General features: G+C 35.0%; 1 protein-coding gene and 1 long non-coding RNA gene across 2 annotated transcripts; both read left to right on the top strand.

Annotated features, from left to right (window-relative positions):
* Positions 1-1,780: 1,780 nt before the first annotated feature.
* LOC132796892 (uncharacterized) lies at positions 1,781-3,999 on the top strand. The gene is made up of 3 exons (XM_060808238.1): positions 1,781-1,885; positions 1,950-3,303; positions 3,361-3,999. Exons 2-3 carry the CDS (start codon positions 1,952-1,954, stop codon positions 3,365-3,367), a joined length of 1,359 nt encoding a protein of 452 aa, XP_060664221.1. The 5' UTR covers positions 1,781-1,885; positions 1,950-1,951; the 3' UTR covers positions 3,368-3,999.
* A 10,999-nt stretch (positions 4,000-14,998) lies between these two features.
* LOC132796894 (uncharacterized) lies at positions 14,999-16,825 on the top strand. Its single transcript, XR_009633606.1, has 3 exons — positions 14,999-15,364; positions 15,413-15,760; positions 16,410-16,825. It is a non-coding gene; the product is annotated as an uncharacterized LOC132796894 (long non-coding RNA).
* Positions 16,826-20,495: the final 3,670 nt, after the last annotated feature.

The following is a 20,495-nucleotide window of genomic DNA, read 5'->3' as shown; positions in this document are numbered from 1 at the left end:
CATATGTTGAGTGAGCTTACAGCTGATTTTTCGGTAGTCAACTTCAAAGGCGTTAAGTTAGTAGGTATTTTACGTAGCGTAGTTGATAAATTCATTAGGAACAAAAATTGTTTCTAAATAATTAAAATTTAAATTCAAAAAGCTATTTAGACTCAGCTATAAGCCTGGACATATCGTTAAAAACAAGAGAGGAGATAGACAATGCTGTGGAGCTTTTCCCATATACAATTCATAAAGCGAGCTACAGAAATACGGATCATGGTCTTAATCATCAAAAACCAAACCAATTCTAATCTTTTAACTTAAATCCGACAAAAAATAAATAAAAGGAATCTGCGTAAGCGTTGGCAAGAAACTTACTACCCAGCTGACAAAAGATTGTTCAACAAGGCTGTATCTGAGCTTAGATAACTGTTGTCGAACTTACGTAATGAATCTCTAGCTGCGTATCTCAGATACGCTCGTTCGATCGAGTCTGGCACAATGGTTTATTGTACAAGATAAAGAATTTGCGACCTGCTCTGTACTCTTTATTAATCAAATCATATCTATCTAAAAGGTGATTCTACGTGCAGCAGAAAAACGATACATCAACAATAAAAGCGTCACCAGTCAAAACGATAGTCAGAGACTATTTAAAAAGGAGCTATTATTTTTCGACAGCACTTGTTATGTTTGCACGCGGATGAAGTTTGATGCAAATTTTTTCCACGCCCACTTCATCCCCCGCAAATCGACAAAAATCGAATAACAAGCGTAATTTTGAAGCGATCAGATAAAAAATGTTGGAGTTATTCAATAAATTCTTTTGTATGGATAAAACCGCATACTGCAAGAAGGTCTTACTTGCTTTTTGGCTTTGATAATCTTGTATATTTTGCACTCAATTATATATTTTAAATGTAGTAAAGTATCAATATACCAAATATAGCCTTCGTTATAATTTTAGTACTTTTGTGCTATATTCGAAAATTATTACCGTACTGATTGGCTTTCATCGTCGATGATGTCATATTTTTGCATGTGCTTTGTTTTGCCGATATCAGTGGAAATAAATAGGTTGGCTAATTTTTCGTCTATGAAACAGCACACTTTATTTATTTTGTGCTGGCAAGTGCAGAACCAACATCGCTGAAAAAATTTTTGACGGGGACGTGAACATGTAGAAAAAACTAAATATCTATGCCTATGCTAGGGATGACAAATACAGTTGATAGGGATAAACGTTTAGTTACTATGAATACATATATGTATGTATCAATAGCTGCCAAGGCCACTTACAATATATGTATGTACTAAAGTGAGTTTACATTGAATTAAACCCATTTGGGTAAGTCTGAGTTTTCGATTGCAAAAATCAAATCGAAGAATTTGTTTGACCGAAACTAATCAAACCAATAAGTGTATATTTGAAAGATGTCGCACAGTCTCCCCCCAGTGTAAGCGATAGCTCATTACGATATATTTGTCGCTCACTCACCAAAACAAGAATTGTTGTCGACAGCCAAATTTTATTTCCGAATTCGAGGAAACAAATAAGTTGCTTTACTAATAATTACGTGCATAATTGATCTTCTGGCAGTGTGAATATGGTCAATAAACCAACATTTTATTCCTTTTGCAAATAAGATCCGATTTGATATAGAAAAGGCATTTACTTTTCATTTCGACAAGAAAATCTTGATCGATTCGCAAATCGAAAGAAATTAGTGAAAGTTAAAACGGGAGCACCAATTTCACATGTGTAATAATGTCAAATTTATTCCTATAAGATATTAAACATTCTCATTGAATTTACAAAGTCCTAAACACAAAATCTGGAAAGCACAATAATAATTTGAATCTTAAAATATAAAGATAAAAATAAGAATATTATATTCCTTTGGTAAGCATCATTCTAATGACGAAAACATAAATGAGAGTAATAATCTGTAACTCTTCGGTTATAGTGATGATCTCCAATATATCATTGAGGAAAGCTTCTGAATTTCATATTGCTTTCGAAAAGTTGATCATTTTTGAATGTCTCGATAATCAGTTGGACTCGGCGAAGGAGTATGCTCATTGGCTGGTAAGCAATATGGAAGTCTCGTGGAAGGGCAGTTTAGTTCAAAGTCTTCTTGGGTACCTTCGAGAACCTAGTTCACAACGCGATCCTCGACAATGCATAAAAGCGATACGGGTGCTCCATGAGATGACGACACATTGCAATAAAGTGGACGTGAAAAGACTGGCGCTGACAACAGATCTTTTGTCCCTGTTGCGTCAAATTCTCAGCATGTCCCGAGTGCGGGGAACCATCAAATGTTGCTGTCTGGGTCTGCTCAGCAACATACTCGTGTGTGGCTGGCGACTAAGAGATGCCATCGTAGAGTCTGGGCTGCTCACTGAACTGTTGCGCCTGCTAACACATCAGGGACAGAAGAGATTTGAAAAATGTACGAAGGGTCAAGTAATCTGGCTGCTGTATCAGGTACTAAGATATAAAGTACCAGGGCCACCGTTGTACGCCATTAAGAAAATTGCCCAAGCAGTGCTCACGCTGTTAAATCATTCGCTGGATACAGAAATACTGGTGCCAGCATTACAATTGTCTCGCCTAATCTCCGAGTACCACTCAGCCATGGTGCCCGCTATGATTAAAATAAGGCTACTGAATCGTGTGACACGTTTTGTGCTAAGTCCATTGAAGGAAGTGCAACGGGAAGCGATATTTGTATTGGCAAATGTCTGTGTGGAATATCGTCAGTCTCTAGCGCTCTTTCGATTTCCCAAAAGCATTCTGCTGCATGTCCATGGATTACTTTTAGGCGGCCGTTCAGAAATTCGCATATTAGTGCTCCAGTTGTTGGGTGGCATAATTGACAATAGATGCATTAAATTGGAGCACTTTGTGGAGCTGGGCTTGTTGAAAAAGATAGTTATGTGTTCCAGTAGGCAAGAGACTAATGATCAAGTGCGTCTGGCTGCTGGTTGGACACTTGTCAGCCTAGCTCTGCACCTTTGTCGATGTTATTTGGACTATTTCATCGATTGTGGTGCTCTGCACGCAATCTGCGAACTCTTGCGTCTTCAGTTGCCCATCCAGTTATTGCGCAATATTCTCGTGGTACTCGTTCTTCTTGGAGAAAAACATTGCCACAGCAAACAGTGCCTGCTGCATGTTATGTGGCAATGTAATACTTGGCCCACAATTCAACTGCTACAGAACAGTTACAATGCCGCTGTTCGCACGTTGTGCGCTCTTCTCACAAATGGTCACGCAATGGAACTAATGTGTCCCGATGCTCGCATTTTTGATAGGTAGGATCAAATAGCCAATAGTTTTATCAACTTTAATTTTTGAACCACGATTCTTAGCTATTAAAAGAAAATATCTGAAGCGAACATGAACATTTTCTTGAATGAGTTCTAAGTTACAGTCAAAACGTTACATACCCGGGGTAGATGTAAATATTGTAATGCCTATTTTAACAATCGATACCTCGAATTTCAAATTAGAACTCAATTACGAAATTGATCTTAAGGTTGGTACGAAGCTTCTTAGATTTCATGAAAATGCAATTGTGTTTATTTTGACAATCGCGTCTTAAAATTGTAGCTTTGGCTGTAGTTCCCATTATAATCTATGTAATAATCAAAATGTTCCCATTCCTTGCCCGCATTTGGTAAACCATTCGTTAACCAAGAAATTAAAAGGATTTTGGCAAATAATATAATAATAATAGTTCCCACCATTTTTTCCTTATAGTAATTGGGTTCATAATACTAAACGATAACACGCAGCAGGTACCCTATATCTGATTTTACAGGCATAGCTAATCTATAAAAGTCGAGGATACTGAAAAAACGGTGTTGTCCATTGATAATGTAATACAGGAATTTCGTTTGCCTTTTTGGGACGTGCCATGACAATATTTTACGAGATAAATTCGGTAAAACATGACACATTTATGTGGACGACATAATAGGGTTTTCAGAAACCGCCAAACAATATTTTGAACGAACTTTCTATAAGGAAATTTATTTGTAAAGAAACAAAATAATAATAATGGAATAATCATTAAAACCCAGTTCACCAAACCAAACATTTTGATTATTACATAGATTATAATGGGAACTACAGCCAAAGCTACAATTTTAAGACGCGATTGTCGAAATAAACACAATTGCATTTTCATGAAATCTAAGAAGCTTCGTACCAACCTTAAGTTCACTTTCGTAATTGAGTTCCAATTTGAAATTCGAATAGATCGGATGCTTGCTCGGCTTTGAGATACCCGCTACCCATTTTTAATAAAAGCAAAATATTGCGGTATTATTTTCAAAATATACCGAAAATACTAAAAATACACTGAATGGTATATTGGTATATCGATATAGTACACCATTCAAAATATACCATAGACGGCACAATATACCAGATTGTCAGCCAAAGCAACTAAGACCCTAGGGGTAGGCGTTTTTGCCCATACATAAGTATTTCTTTAATAACTTCCACAATTTTTATCTGATCCAAACCAAATTTTCAGGAATCATAACTACTTTAGTAGTTATTATATATATATAAATTCTCAACTCTAGCTTTAAAATTACGCTTGTTATTCGATTTACGGAGGCGAAAGTGGGCGTGGCAAAAAATTGAAACAAACTTGATCTGCGTGCAAACATAACAAATGCTGTCGAAAAAAAATTATAGCTCTATCTCTTATAGTCTCATAGATCTAGGTGTTCATACGGACAGACAGACGGACACGGCTAGATCGTTTCGGCTGTTGACGCTGATCAAGAATATATATACTTTATAGGGTCGGAGATGCCTCGATCTACCTGTTACATACATTTCCTGCCGACACAAAGTTATAATACCCTTCTACCCTATGGGTATGCGGGTATAACAAGTAACAGTTGAGTTTGCTCGACCCGTTACCCATTTTGAATAAAAGCAAAATATTTTGGTGTAATTCTCAAAATATACCAAGAAATATACCAAATGTAATAATTTTGGTGCTACACTCAATATATAACATAATATCTAGTGCAAAATATACCATGTAATATGCATTCAAAAATGTATAAACAAGAAATAAAAAAAAGTTATAATTCAGTACAGTTATTGTTTTGCTACCACAGAACTATTTTTCATTTGTTGAACAAACAAGTAAAATATTCATTCGCACGTCAAAATACAACTTGAATGTTTTCTCTCTAATTTTCACAGTGTTTTAACTGTCTGCTACTTTATTCTACATATCTTCCTATCTATCCCTAAAATTAATGGCTTTATTGCCCGTTTTCATTGCTACTTGATTGCTTCATAAAATACTCGTAAGACTTGTCCTAGACCGTCACGTGAACCAATTTAAAAGGGAAGACAATGCTCTTATTAAATTTACAATTGCTAGGATTATTTCAGACAGGCACCGTTAAGCCGCTTAGCTGAGGTTCAATTTACTGACTTTACTTAAATTTTTGCTGTCAGGCAGAAAGTGATTTTGCTTCAATGACTATGGTAAACTGATATACATATATCCCAAAGTGCTTTAAATGCCAATTAGCTGTTGTGATTGTGAATGAAATTGTGTATGTGCGTGGCAACGATGTTGAATAGAATAGCAGAGGATAATTCATCTAGACGAACTCAACACAAATTAATAAGCAGATAAAAAAATTAATTTGTTTGTTTTGCGTTGAACACATTATATTGCCTACCTGACTGTTTCTAAAATGCAATATTTGTACTACGTTATTTCTCTTTAAAAATAACTTTCCATTCATAAATTTGGTTTTCGATACACACAATATTTTCTGTACGCAAATTACAATGAACGCGCTTTGCTCTCCTTCCTTCTTTATTAGCTGTTTTCAAATGTTAAGAACTCCGTTGAAGTAAAACCTATACAGACATGATACTTTTTACTTGCTAGCTCTCGTCTAGAACTCGCTAAGAATATTTTAAAGCTTGTCATTTGTCTCACGTTTCTTAATTAGTCCAAGGATAGGAGCAAAAACCAGGTTAACAAACAAAACGGAATGATGCGTAACACATCGCATAACAGAGTCTCGATGCTTACGCTTTCGCAGTACACATTGTGCCCATTAATTGCTACTCATAATTACAAAGTAATTGGAAATTGTCATTACAATCTCCAAGGTTGTGGAACCATAAACTCGCAGTCAGGAAAGAGATATCTAGGGAAAACTTAAAGTCATTGCGTAATGTAGTCGACAACTTCGCAAGAAAAATATATTTGGGACAGTATTATAAATCAATTTGGGTAAAGTTAACAGAATGACAACGATAACAAAAGCCAGTTGGCTCAAAGAAAACGCCTTTAAGCTGATTTTGATGCATCCCCCAAAACTCCATAAATGGGCCTACGACTTTACCTTGTATGTATGTGCTATCTACTATGTATACTTGAATAATGGTCGCCAAATACATTCGCATACATACATTCATGTATATTCGTATATTATTTTTTTGTCAACCGTCGGCGATTTGTTTTGTTTGCCATTATGTCTCCAGCTACTGAATTTCAATGCTTCCTTTACCATAAATATAATATGGGTCATTTCTGTGACATTGGGGTGGGTATTTTGTCTTAATGCTCCCTGTAACCCACCTTTCTCTATGCTACTGTGTTTCCATCGCTATCTCATTCGCTTCGAATAAGCGAGGGCAGTATTTACATTAAAATATAGATAAACTAAATAGCCTTATTTTTTGTAAGCTCCATATCCATATAAAGTGAGAAAGATTCAATTTTTTTGCCTAGATTAAAAATAAATAGCATTGCTAAAAAATGTGTCCACAAATTTTTAGTTATAAGAACTGGGTAAAAAAAAATTTTTTTCAGCCCAATTTTTTTACAGTATTTTAGGATAGTTTAACTATTTTTATAATAAAAAAATTTTTTTTTTTAATGTGATGTTACCTCTTAAATATACATATCTTCATTATCAGTCTCAACGTGTTTGATGCTCGTTTTTCAAAATATTTTATAGTTGCGATGCTGCTTTACGAGCTCAGTCGCTTTGTTCATATTTTGATAGCAATGTTCAACATTAAGTAGGTAATAGCGAGTACATTTTTAGCCCTTGTCAACTGTTTGTCCAGGTTTTATTCCTCTTCTTCTTTGAATTATTGACTCACCCCCTTGACCACTCAATATTGACGTTGCAATGGGTTGCTTAAGTTGTACTCAGTTTCTTCCAGTTTTCTTCGATTTTGGGTTATACTCCTGCTGCTTCAATAGCTCAAAGTTTTTATTGTTACTCGGTTACTCGGTAATGGACGAAGACCTAGCAATGAATCAACAAAACCTGCAGCACTTATTAGTTCTCGATTGTGGTCCAATGTCAAGCTCGGTCCATTTCCAGCTCACTCTCACTCTCTCTCCCTTTCCATCGCCCATCGATAAGCCACTTCCTTTTTTGCTTGTCTTCCTGTCAATGACATGTTGCAAATTAAAAAAGGGTATTGCTGAAGCAATCTGGTTGCGGTTGGACCGACTCGTTGACGGGGTAAGAAAGTTGAACGACTACCAAAGATACTTTGTAGCTATCGCTACATATAAGTGAGGCTGGAAGGAACAGGTTCTGAGGCAGGGACCGTCAACCGAAGTCAACCTTAATGGTGTAGAGAGCGTAATATGTCCGGTAACAACACTTTAACGATGCATATTTTTCCGGCTGGGTCGACAACAACTGGGCAAATAATTTGACGACAACAATTTGTACGTAAGTTTTGTCTTTGAAAGCGTTTAAGTTACAGCTTATTCAAAATGTAGCTTGAAGTTTTGTTTAGCCTGGAGCTCTTGCCTATGTAAAGAGTTTTCACTCAAAACAAAGGTACAAAAATCTTGAATATGCAAGAAAAACTTTACATAGAGCCGCGAAAATTTGCGAAGAATTTTCGAATATGACGCTACTTCTTATGAGATAAACCACAACCAACAACAGCTAAGTCGGAATTTAATAAATGTTTGTTTTAGTTTTTACCGTGATAAAGCCTTTGAAGTTTTAGTTGTCACCACAAGCAGAATGTAATAACCAACTAGACCATAAGTACCATATGGTAAGAATACTCCAGCTTTTGCAAACTGTGTTTCTTTGAATAAGTTGCGGTAAAATATGAGCATTATTATCATTAAGTTCTTATCAATGAAATTGGTTAGTTACACAAAGTATTGATTATTTATTTGCAAGTTATAGCACCTTTGGTTATTATTCATAACTAGCATAAATAATTTGTAATTAATGTGAAGTGCGTGCTGTTGGTATGTATTTTTAATGATTATAATTACTACCAAAGCAAATAAGATGCAGATGGGCAAAATTATTTCCTATATAATTGCATTCACGTATTTTTAGTTTTGTAGCTCTATCTCTTAACATATAATATCTACATATTCATAAGGACATGGTTATTTTGTCACAGCTATTGACGCTAATCAAGAATATATTTACTTTATGATGCTCGTTGTGTTTGTAAAATGCACAAGAAGAAACAATAGCGCTCTAAAAACAAATATTAAAATCTTCAGTTTTCGATCTTAGGAAATATTTTTCAAACTAGAACTCCAGATTGAAACAAGATTTCGTTCTTTAATCGTCACTAAATTCTTAGAAAAACATAAGTCGTGGTCAGAAGAAGCAAGAATGAAAAATATACCAAAAAAATAACCTTTTTAATATACTATACACTTAAGATATAGGCAGATTGTCAACCAAAGCAATTGAAACTCCATTGCAACCGTTCTTAAATATATGATCGCAAATCGGGAGCTAAGGACTGTAGATAATTTGGATGTAATAAATATCGTGACTTTAGGCTTGCACGATTTTCTTCGATTTGTGGAGGTAGAATTGGTTGTGGCAAAAAAACAGATTTGATCGGTAAACAAAAATTACAAATGATTTCAAAAAATCTTAAAATTCCAGAGATCTTGGTGTTCAAAAGGAAAGATAGTATGATTGCAATGCCTCCTTCTACCTGTTACATACATTTCCTGCCGGCACAAAGTTATAATACCCTTCTACCCTATGGGTAGCGGGTATAATTAGTTAGATATTATGTTTTGTGACTCCATAACTTGATGCCCAGTTAATAATTTATTTTTCACAAAGCGCTAATAATTAATATAACATACCTTGACGATTACATTCCATATTCAAGCTTTTTTGTTTGATTTAATATTCGAATATTCTCAAAAAAAATCACAAATTTTCCCGGCAATTTTTTTGTAGTGGGCCCAGATCATTCTCTTTAAATATGGACGAATAACAAATTACCAACGATGTCTAAAATTTTTTTAAAATATGTTTCAGTATTCTTGAAGTATTCTAATTCAAAAAAGAAAGTCAATTTAATAATACCGAACACAAAAAACAAGTAAAAATGCCGCAATTCGGGACTTTTTGCCGATAGTGCATCGGCATATAAGCAATACTAAGGTTGTATGGGAGCTATAGGATATAGTCCTCCGATGTAGCCAATTTTTTTACTATATACAAAATATTATTTTAGATTTTTGGAGGAAAATTTCATAACGATATCTCAACGGGAAATATTTATGGCCGCAGCTCCATGCAAGCCCAACCACTGTGCAGCAGCTGGAGTAACATAAGCAGGTGGATACGTCTTTCATCAAAATTTTCACGAAGACTCAAATAAAAATATTTAAGAATGTAAGAAAGGGATCAACATTCAAGTCTACAGACATTTCTGCTCCGATTGACCATTGATCCAATTTAAATGATTATAAAAACTTCTAATTTCTCCAACGAATATTTATATTAAATCTGCTTATACCCGCTACCCATAGTGTAGAAGGGTATTATAAGTTTGTGCCGACAGGAAATGTATAAGCAGGCAGATCAAGTTTGTTTCAAATTTTTGCCACGCCTCTTCCGTCTCACAAAGTGACAAAACTCCAATAACAAGAGTAATTTTGAAGCTAGAGTCACGAATATTGGTATATACAATAAAAACTATAGTCTTTGTGATTTCTGATTTGGTTGCAATCAGATAAAAATTGTCGAAGTTATTAAAGAAATTGTTTTGTATGGGCAAAACGCTTAGGGGTCGTAGTTTCTATGGTTGACAATCTGGTATATTTTGCACCCTACAGTATATCTTAAAAGTAGTATTATATCAATATACCAAACATACCATTTGGTGTTTTTTTAATTTCTGTGTTATATTATTTTCAAATATTTTGACAATATTTCGCTTTTATCTAAAATGGGTAGAGGATATCTCACAGTCGAGCACACTCGACTACAGTTTTCTTCCTTGTTTTCCTTGCTTCTTTCCTTTAGTTAGCATACTCATCTCCCTTATTTTAATTATTCGGATCCCGATCGTTTTCTAGTGAGTCACTTTATTCCCTACTATATCTAACTAATGTCATCCAATTATATATACATATATATTATCATTACGAAAGACTATATGTATTTGTTCCCTAAAAGATAAGTACCCTGTTTTCGGTCCCAGTATTATATTTGACTTTGAATTAAAACGATTGATTGAAGTAGCCGCCTTTCAATCCGTCAGTTGAAATTCTATGCCGACCAGGTATTAACAAAAATGTTTCTGTTGTTACTAATGCCAAACTTTTCTTAACGCTTCTCTGTGTCAGTCAGCGTTATATTCCGATTATTTTTACAAGAAAATTGTTTTGTATTTCTAAAGTCCTTTCTGTTTCTAAACGCCTCATGTAAATTTTACGTCGTTTTCGAGCAGTTTTCGTAATTGATCAGTTTAGCCTGTCAGTTCCGAGATGAATTTTCCGTCGTAAGTTATGATGCCCAAGAAATTTCGATTTTTTTTTGTTCTTAGGACGACGAAATTATATGGTGATATTAATCTTCTTCAATACGCAGGCTCATTAATATATGTCTAAGAAGATGTTACACTTGTTTTCGTTTAGGTGTTATTCTCTATTAGGATTTCTTTACCGCTACATCATATTCTTTCATATCCGACTGGCGAAGTCCAATTTTGAAATGTAATTTTGAGATGCAATGCATAAAAATACAGCAGCGATTTATTCTCTCTAAGAATAGATTTTTTTCCAGGCGCAAACATAATCTAATATCCTAACTTTCTTTAAAAACTGGAGAACAATTTGTTATCTCGAACAAGTGGGCACCTTTACTAGTTCAAATGTGTCTTTGAGTTGATTGTTCCTGAATTTTCCACTTCACCTTGGCAATAGGAACTCTTCGCATTGGCTGTTGTACTTGTTTTATGCCATTATTGACTGATAATTTTTTGCCTATTTCCAACTACTTTGGCAAAACGGAATCTATCTTAATATGGTTAACAAGTCCGGTCCGTTACACATTCAACTTAGCGGCCGTTTCTCTATCCAGCAACAATTATTTTCCTTTTCCAATAACAAAGAAGAAGACAATCCTTTCTGAGCCTCCATCTACTAAGATATGCGGCTCGAAATTTGATCCGCACACTACAAACTGAAGCTTTGTTTTCTTGCAAAACGGTCCGTTTCGACAGATGAGATTATGATAAGAGACAGAAGCAATAAGACAGATCTGTGTCACCGATTCGTCATTTGATCTATTTTTCCGTCTTCACTATACAACAATTTTCCATTTTTCTTAGTTGTTTTGACTGACAATCTGGTAGTAGTATAGCTATAGAATATGGTTGAAATTTAAAATGATTAGCGGGTATCTCACAGTCGAGCAGACTAGACTATATCATTTTTACTTTATATTAATGGGATGCAACATATGAGCACTTGACATGTTCAAGTGCATTTGAAGTACTCAATAATATATTATACCATACAGTAATCAACCTGTTTACCGCTGCACATTGGGATGAAATGCCTTTATTTTGGCAAAAACCTAAAAAGTTCATGTTAATATATCAATAATGTTGCAATTATTTCAAGCTTAGAAATGTCCCTAGACATCGAAAATATTTAATTTGAATTTTATTGCGCAGCCCTCGTCTTGCACCAGCTGTTTAAAGTCAGCTGTTCTTGCCACGTGGTGCGTGCAAGCTTGCTGATTAGTGAAGTTACTAAATTTTGGCGTTCTCGTATTTGTAAACAGTTGACTTATTAAAATACCTTAAATTGGAAAATGTTCTTCATGGTATGTAGAAATATTTGTATAAGTTTTTAATTATAGTATATGTGTTTTTGTGTTGTCATATTTTTAATGAAATACGTAAGCAGTAGTTTTGTTGGTTCTAACCTTAAAATATTTCGTGTTTCATGGAACATATGTATCTAGCAAGATACAACAGGATTCAAATAACAACTTATGTGGTAGTATGAGTTATTATGTGTATATTCAGGTAGCATTTAAATAATTTGCGGGAATTTGGGTTAAATATTTCAATAGATACAAGCAAGGTTTCTCTTCGTCGGGGTGACTTACTAAAAATTTGGCTGTATACAAATCGCAATGTCAAGGCCTCTTTTGACTGGGTAATTCCAAATGATTTTCAGGAAAACGATTTAGAGGTGATTAACAACAAAAAAAAAATAAAAAACAAAAACTAAAAAAAAAATAAAATAAATAAAAAATAAGAAAATCCGAAATTCACAAATAATATAAGCAGCAAATTCTCCAAGTTTCAACTTTCTAGCTTTAAAATTACGGTTATGGCCAAAATAAAGGTATTTCATCCCAATGTGCGCTGCCTCGTAAACAAATCGTTCTAAGATTCTTCTTCTCCGTCCGTATCAATGTTAAGCCCAATGTACTCAAATTTCTTAATCTCCACATTAGTCAAATCATCTTCCAATTCTTCTTCCCATTCCGTGTTGATGTCAAAATTAAAAAAAACTCACAAATTTTTAGCAACACAAGCTCTGGTATGAATTGCAATGCAACGAACCTAATTGTTGGATTTTCCCGAATTAGAAAAATTAAAATCAAAGGTAAAAAGAGTCAAGAAATACAAATAATTAAGTTTGGCAGATAGCAAGCGTAAGCTAAAGTCGAGGTTTTTAACTTTTCTAAAAACGATGGTCGAGATCCGATAAAAATTATTGACGTTATTTGAGAAATAATTTTATATGGCAAAAAGCGACTGCAATAGGCAGGTCTCTTTTGCTTTGGTTGTAAATCTGGAATATTTTGTACTCAAATATATGAACCTCAGTATATTTGGGTATTTTTTCGATGTATTAATTTTGAATATTTACGCAAATTTAATATTTCATTTGATTTTTTGTTTTAATGCGTAAACAGTTGCATCAGTTATTATACAAATCATACTTTATTATATGCATCTAGTACCACGTGTTAAAATATCAACTAAAGTACAACTACTAATAAGGTGATATTTTTGTTTGGAATGTTTGTACCAAAAAAAAATGGAGAACGATATCATGCGAGCTGATGAGACCGAATACGAATCCCCTTGATGATGCCATTTAGCAGAGCAAATAAATACAATTGCCAAGCGCGGTGTCTCAATTCCTGTCCGGGGGTTGAATGAAGTGGCATAACTAAGACAAACATAAAAAGCTTAACCGAAAAGGAGAAACGTTAAGAGAAGGCAGGGAAAGGAAGAAAGTAACTTCGCAAGCAACGTAAAGCGAGAAACTCGCTAGGAGCTTTGTTATTTTTAACAGCAATTTCCAAGAAAAACAAAAGGAAGCCAAGAGAAGCAGTCGTGAGAAGCAGCTGCAACAACAACAGAGCAACTAATGCAAGCGAGGAACTGATACGCGCTAAGGAAAAGAGAGGAGCTCGGAGGGAGAGTGAGAGTAAGCATAAAAAGGAGTGAGAAAACCAGTGCCAGCTGCTGCAACCGGGAATCAGCTGAAGTATATTTGCCGCCATATTTGAGACAACATGCGCGTATGTTTGTGTATCTGTGTTCTCATGTTTGTTCGTGTATGTGTGTAGGTAACTCACAACACTTTCAGCTACGCATTGTGCTTCCGTTTCCGCTTTGTTGAATTCCACTTGTTTACTCGATTTAAGGAAATATTACCGGTACAAACAAACAAAGCACAGCGCCGCCAACAACATGAATGCTACACGACCTAAAGCTCATTCCTCTGCAGTCCTTATGCGTTTTAATGTATTTTGGGGTGAACTGTGTGTATGCTCCATAGTGAAGACATAAGTTTTTATGCTTCATTGGAGTAGTGCAAAATGTTTATGCTTTGAAAGTTAGTATAACTCATACCCAAAAAAAAAAAAGAAAAACCCTGTAAAGCGAAACCGTCCTAAAACATCGCGACAAAACCCCGAATTGTAAAATACACTAAAAAAAACTAATAGGTAAAAAATGTTCACTTAATTGGCGGGCATTATTTGGTAAAGGGAAGTAAGGACTTATCGAAATACATAAATTCATAGAAGATTGAAAGAAAACTTAAAGAAAATAAACCCAGAAGCTTATTTCTTAAATCAAGTTAAAAATTTTGCAATAATTCTAGATTTCTCTTTCTCGAAAAAAATGTGTTTATTTCAAAATGGCAAGAATAACAAAAATGTAAACCAAAAAAATCAAAACACGATCAAACGATTTAAAAAAAAATAGTATAAGCGTATAAGGTATATACTTATAATATACATATATCAAAGTGTTAAAATGTATATTCATTTAAATAAATCAAAAGAAAATTATTGTTTTTACTTGGTTAAGTTTCTTTTTTACATATTATTAAACATTTATCTTGTTAGTTAAACTTTTTTCGCAATTCTACGCTTACCCTTTATTATTTTATTTTTATTTTAGCGAACCGAAGATTAATCCGAGGACTTGACGATCCCACTTACACAATTATTCGCGGCGCTAAAATGAAAAAAGAAACATTAGATCTGTTATTGCTGAAAAAAATTATTATAGAAACACAATTTGCATTTAGACCGTTTTCATTTTAATTTTATACCTACAGAAAATATAGAAACAAGTGTGGCCTTGTTATTGTTGCACGCAGATCAAGTAAACGTAGCTTCAAAGATATTGGTTGGAATCAAACACAAACCTTAGAGTTTGTAATTTATTCAATATATAATTTTATTTGTCAGAAAACGGCGGGAACATTCGAGTCTTAGTTGCTTTGGTCGACAATCTGACAAATTTTGTACTCTATGGAAAATTGTAATTATTGTATTTTTTTCTGTGTAGAGAAAAGTGGAGGTCTTTAACAGGACACGGAACTGAAGCGGAAAAGTTCTAAGCTGCTGCTGTACGGATATTTTGTACTTCAGTGGAAACAACTATTCAAGCAGCCGAATAAGAAGAAGATGATGTAAATTACAAACACGTTCTAACAAACTGTGGCGTATTCGGAGAAAGTAAATTCATAGCTTCCTCTGGAGGACACTAAAAAAATAGAAAACTGGTTTTAAAGTGGTTATGCTTTTAAAAAATGTAATCGAATTGACAATCTCTTTGCAGACTCTAAAATTCTCCTGTCCCAGGACTCCAGTACGTTCAGTTCATGGATATAAACATAAAAAGCCGCTTTATTGTCAATTTTAATACATTTTGCATTTTATGCGATTTGCAGGGCAACTGAATAATCCTTTTCTTTGTCATAAAAAAGTTCACAGTCCTAGGGATGGCGAAACAAAAAATAATAAAACAAGTAAGAAAGCTACAGTCGAGTGTGGCCCTTTAAGATACCCGGTACCCGTTTTCAATAAAAGCGAAACATTGCGGTAATTTTACTACAATAAACCAAATGAATATACCGAAGGCTATATATCAGATATGGATATAACTACATATATATTGACGACCAAGGTAACCAAGAGCCGACAGCAGCAGCCATTTTTTTTTTTGGTGACAGATTGCATTTAGACGAGTTATTATAGTATATACCAAAAGTTGCTACTCTATCTTTGAGAATCAGTATTTCGAACATACCGACAGAGAGACATGAGCTGTTGACGCTGACTTTATAGAGGCTGCTTATCATAAAATATATTATATAAATCTAGGGGCACAAAATTATAATACCCTGCTACCTTATGGGTAACGGGGATATAAATAAGAGCATACATACAAATGTTCGAGTTCTAGTTCGAGTATATACTGAAATTTACGAGCGCGCTCATCTTGAGTGCCCTTTGACATGACATTCAACAACTTTACGTGCGCTCGTGCCTAATTTAAGGATAAAGATTTAAGGCTGGTCGGCAGGATGGAAGGTAGAAGGGGCTGCTGATGATGTCAGACTGAGATTTAACCTTTTGGCATTTAATCGAATTTATGCATAAAACATTCAGCGGACAGCAATTTACTTCACTTCACTTCAGTTGACTTCACTTCACTTCCGGTCGTCAGCAGCTACTTAAAAGGATTAAAACTTTTGATATTATAACGACGTTTCAGATTGACAGTGATTTTTACTGAAGTGTTTACCTTTCCCATTCTATTCCTTCCTCCTCAGATATGTCCCACAAAGTGAAAGCTAAAACCGCCATAAGAATCCGAACCATATGAGACTCTTCTTGTTCAGCTAATCCATTTATTATTACTATAACTTAACTTTTGAGCCATTTAAATCACTGCTTGAGCTTGTTTGTGACATTTGATTCGAGATAACTGCTAACTGGGCAATGGGGAAACAAGCAGTGTAAACGAAAGGAACTTTCCGGGCATCAATTACAGCGGCAGACGGCAGTTTCGCCTAATAATGCAGAAAATGCCAAACAAAGTGTTTAACGTTGTCAATTTAACAACCTCGAGCGCTTTTTTATGGTGGGTGACTATCCCCACCCCTCCTGTTACACAGACCAAACGGGACTACAATGACAACAGCAAGAACAAGGGTAACAAAGCTCAGCGCCAACAAAAGTTACAGTGGTGCCCAGTAAAAAAACCATGTTCATATATTTTTCCAAAAAGATTAAATGCTTTGTTTAAGTAAATACTGTAAGTTCTTGTTTGGGTAAATAGGTATACAATTTAAATATTGTGTAATCAGCGTTAACGGTAATTTTTTGCATACACTTGATTTTGTAGCACACAGATCACAGAAATCAAAGACTTACATTAATCGTAATTTCAAATCAACAAACCTTACGATAATTTCGTACAATAATATCTACAGTTTTTATGACTACTGGAAATTTGGAAGCGGATGCTGCATTCGAGTCTTGTAGGCTTTTTAGACTGGGATGCACATATCCATAAAAGAGGGACAGCTAAATGAACCGCATCATTTATCATATTTCGGCTAATATTTGAGAAGATTTTCCGTGAAAAGTGCGATATCGATGGAAATTAGCTGGTTTATTTCAAATTGTTAGTGGCAAAACAACAAACAAAAAACAAAATAATGATAATAATAAAAACCAAAGTCAAAAAGAAGAAAGGAAATAGATGGAAGCATAACAAAATGTTTAACGAAAATCGATCACCTTAAAAATAAATATGATCGTTGCAGAGCGAGTTGCTTGTTATGATGTAAAACGGAATTAAGTAGGGTCAATTGTAGAATAAATAAAATTTATAAAAAATAATAATTTTGATATACTATTACACATATATGCTATATGGTATATGCCAGCATTCAATTATTGGGTAGCAGGTATCTCAGCTTCCTTATTTGTTTGAGAGGAATAGAGAAAGTGTTATTTTCTCTTATAACATTTTCATTTTCATGTATGTCAGCTTTTAACAATTTGCCCACTTTACCACTTAAGCCGTCCCACTGTGCAGCATTCCGGGACATAACATGGCATCCACATAAGAGACAGTCTCACAAACGGGCGGATGGATCATAATCCCACCAGGATCCTGGCACGCCACAGATGCTAAGACATACATACATACACATATCCATTGCCTACACGCACATAGTCACTAAAACAGAGATGCTACACGCATCGGTAGACATCATGTACATATGTTAACATAAACGTCAAACATACAAAAGGCCAATGCAGTGGAGAGTCGTTACAGAATCGACGATGTTATGTGTGTATGTATACGAAAAAATTTAGAAGGAAACGAGCCAATAGATGGGCATCGTGCTTGGGGTATGGCCATGGGAAAGGAATTGCTGCCTATGAGATGGTTGGCCCATAAGTGGCGCAGTTTTTGCGGCGATTATCGCCAAGTATTTGCTACGAAGCATTAATACTGTTAAGTTTATTGCCCGTGGTTCTTTGTTCGCCACACTCAACACAAGCGACGGTTGGTGTACGTAGTGATACATGATTGATACAATACTTTTTGAAACTGTCTGACGCCTAACCTACATATTAGAGCTATCATAGGCGTGGCCATATACGCTACATTAAGCTAACTAATGATGCAAGCCAGACAATAGCCACAATTGGAAACGAAGAACAGAACAAAAATCCACGCAACCAGCAGATACAAAATTATGAACTCAAATCTTGTATCTAAGTCCAAAGATAAGACAAACATTCTGTAAGGACTTCGACAGGGCCGATTAATTGAAATCATAAAACAGCAACAACAAAAAAAAAACATCTTTTACCAGTGCCTAGTTCGTATTTTTGTTGGTGTCGCACTACGTGTTCTGGTTTGTATATTTAAACCGAGTGTATCAGGCTTTATTACATTTTTTGTAATCTGCGTTTCAGTTATAACAAGTAAGAAAGTTACAATACTCCACTGTGAGATGCCCGCTACCCATTTTGAAGAAAAAGAAAATATTGCGGTATTATTCTCAAAGTATACCAAAGTAATGTACCACAAATTATGTGTTTATACCCGCTACCCATAGGGTAGAAGGGTATTATAACTTTGTGCCGGCAGGAAATGTATGTAACAGATAGAAGGAGGCCTCTCCGACCCTATAAAGTATATATATTCTTGATCAGGGTCAACAGCCGAGTCGATCTAGCCATGTCCGTCTGTGTGTCTGTCCGTCTGTCCGTATAAAACACTGGATCTCAGAGACTATAAGAAATAGAGCTATAATTTTTCGACAGCATTTGTTATGTTTGCACGCAGATCAAGTTTGTTTCAAATTTGGACAAAAACAAGTAGGCGTTTTTGACGAGGGCTCTTAGTTGCTTTGGCCGACAATCCGGTACATTGTGCCGTCTATGGTATATTTTGAATAGTGTACTATATCGATATACCAAACATACCATTTGGTATATTTTTAGTATTTTCGGTATATTTTGAAAATGATACCGCAATATTTTGCTTTTATTCAAAATGGGTAGCGGGTATCTCACAGTCGAGCACACTCCACTGTAACTTTCTTACTTGTTATACCCGCTACCCATAGGGTAGAAGGGTATTATAACTTTGTGCCGACAGGAAATGTATGTAACAGGTAGAAGGAGGCTTCTCCGACCCTATATATATTCTTGATCAGCGTCAAGAGCCGAGACGATCTAGCCATGTCCGTCTGTCCGTCTGTGTGTCTGTCCGTCTCTGTGTCTGTCCGTCTCTGTGTCTGTCCGTGTGAAACACTGGATCTCCGAGACTATAAGAGATAGAGCTATAATTTTTTTTCGGCAGCATTTGTTATGTTTGCACGCAGGTCAAGTTTGTTTCAAATTTTTGCCACGCCCACTTCCGCCCCCGCAAATCAAAAAAATCAAATAAGAAGCATAATTTTAAAGCTAGAGTTATGGTATATACAATAACAACTATAGTGGTTATGATTCCTGATTGGTTGGTTGCGATCAGATAATAATTGTGAAAGTTATTAAAGAAATACTTTTATATGGGCATAAACGCCTACTTACTGGAGGTCTGAGTTGCTTTGGCCGACAATCTGGTATATTGTGCCGTATATGGTATATTTTGAATGGTGTACTATATCGATATACCAAACATACCATTTGGTGTATTTTTAGTATTTTTTAGTATTTTCGGTATATTTGGAAAATAATATCGCAATATTTTGCCTTGATTAAAAATGTGTAAAGCTCGGGTAACAGAAGCTGTTACCAACATAACTGTTACAGTGCCACATGAGCCCTGCAGTGAGTGCTACGGTATCATTTATCGTTTTATCGATATCATACGCTATGTGGCCACACTCTAAAAAAGAAACGAAGAAGAGAAAGCACGCGAAAGCAAGATCTATTTTAACAAGTGTACCTTAATTATAATTTCATCGTATTTCAATATTAAAATAAATATCCATACCAAAATACAAGCCTACACAAAGCCTTCCCTTCACAAATGGGTAGCGGGTATCTCACAGTCGAGCACACTCGAATGTAACTTTCTTGTTTTTGATTTAATTTTGCGGTGATGCAAATCAAATTAAAAATGCGAATTTGCTAAAAATATATTAATTTAATAAATTTAGTGCAATTTTATTAAATATAATACATTAAAATATATATTTTAAAACAAATTTGTAGAAGGTGGGTGGGAAGGCAGGCGTGGTACAATAAAAAAAAAAGTCAGAAATTTTATATTTATTTTTTAGGTATATGTACAAAGTTTCATGTTTCTATCTTAAAAATGGTAAAAATGCTGCAATTCGGGACTTTTTGCCCATAGTGCGATGGTGCGTTAAAACTTCCGATGG

Source organism: Drosophila nasuta, chromosome X, assembly GCF_023558535.2.
Source record: "Drosophila nasuta strain 15112-1781.00 chromosome X, ASM2355853v1, whole genome shotgun sequence".
NCBI lineage: Eukaryota > Metazoa > Arthropoda > Insecta > Diptera > Drosophilidae > Drosophila > Drosophila nasuta.
Note: the sequence above shows the minus strand (reverse complement) of the source record. Positions and strands in the feature narration are given on the sequence as shown.

Coding starts and splice junctions, on each gene's coding strand:
- LOC132796892 (XM_060808238.1), top strand. CDS start 1,952: ATGATCTCCAATATATCATTGAGGAAAGCTTCTGAATTTCATATTGCT.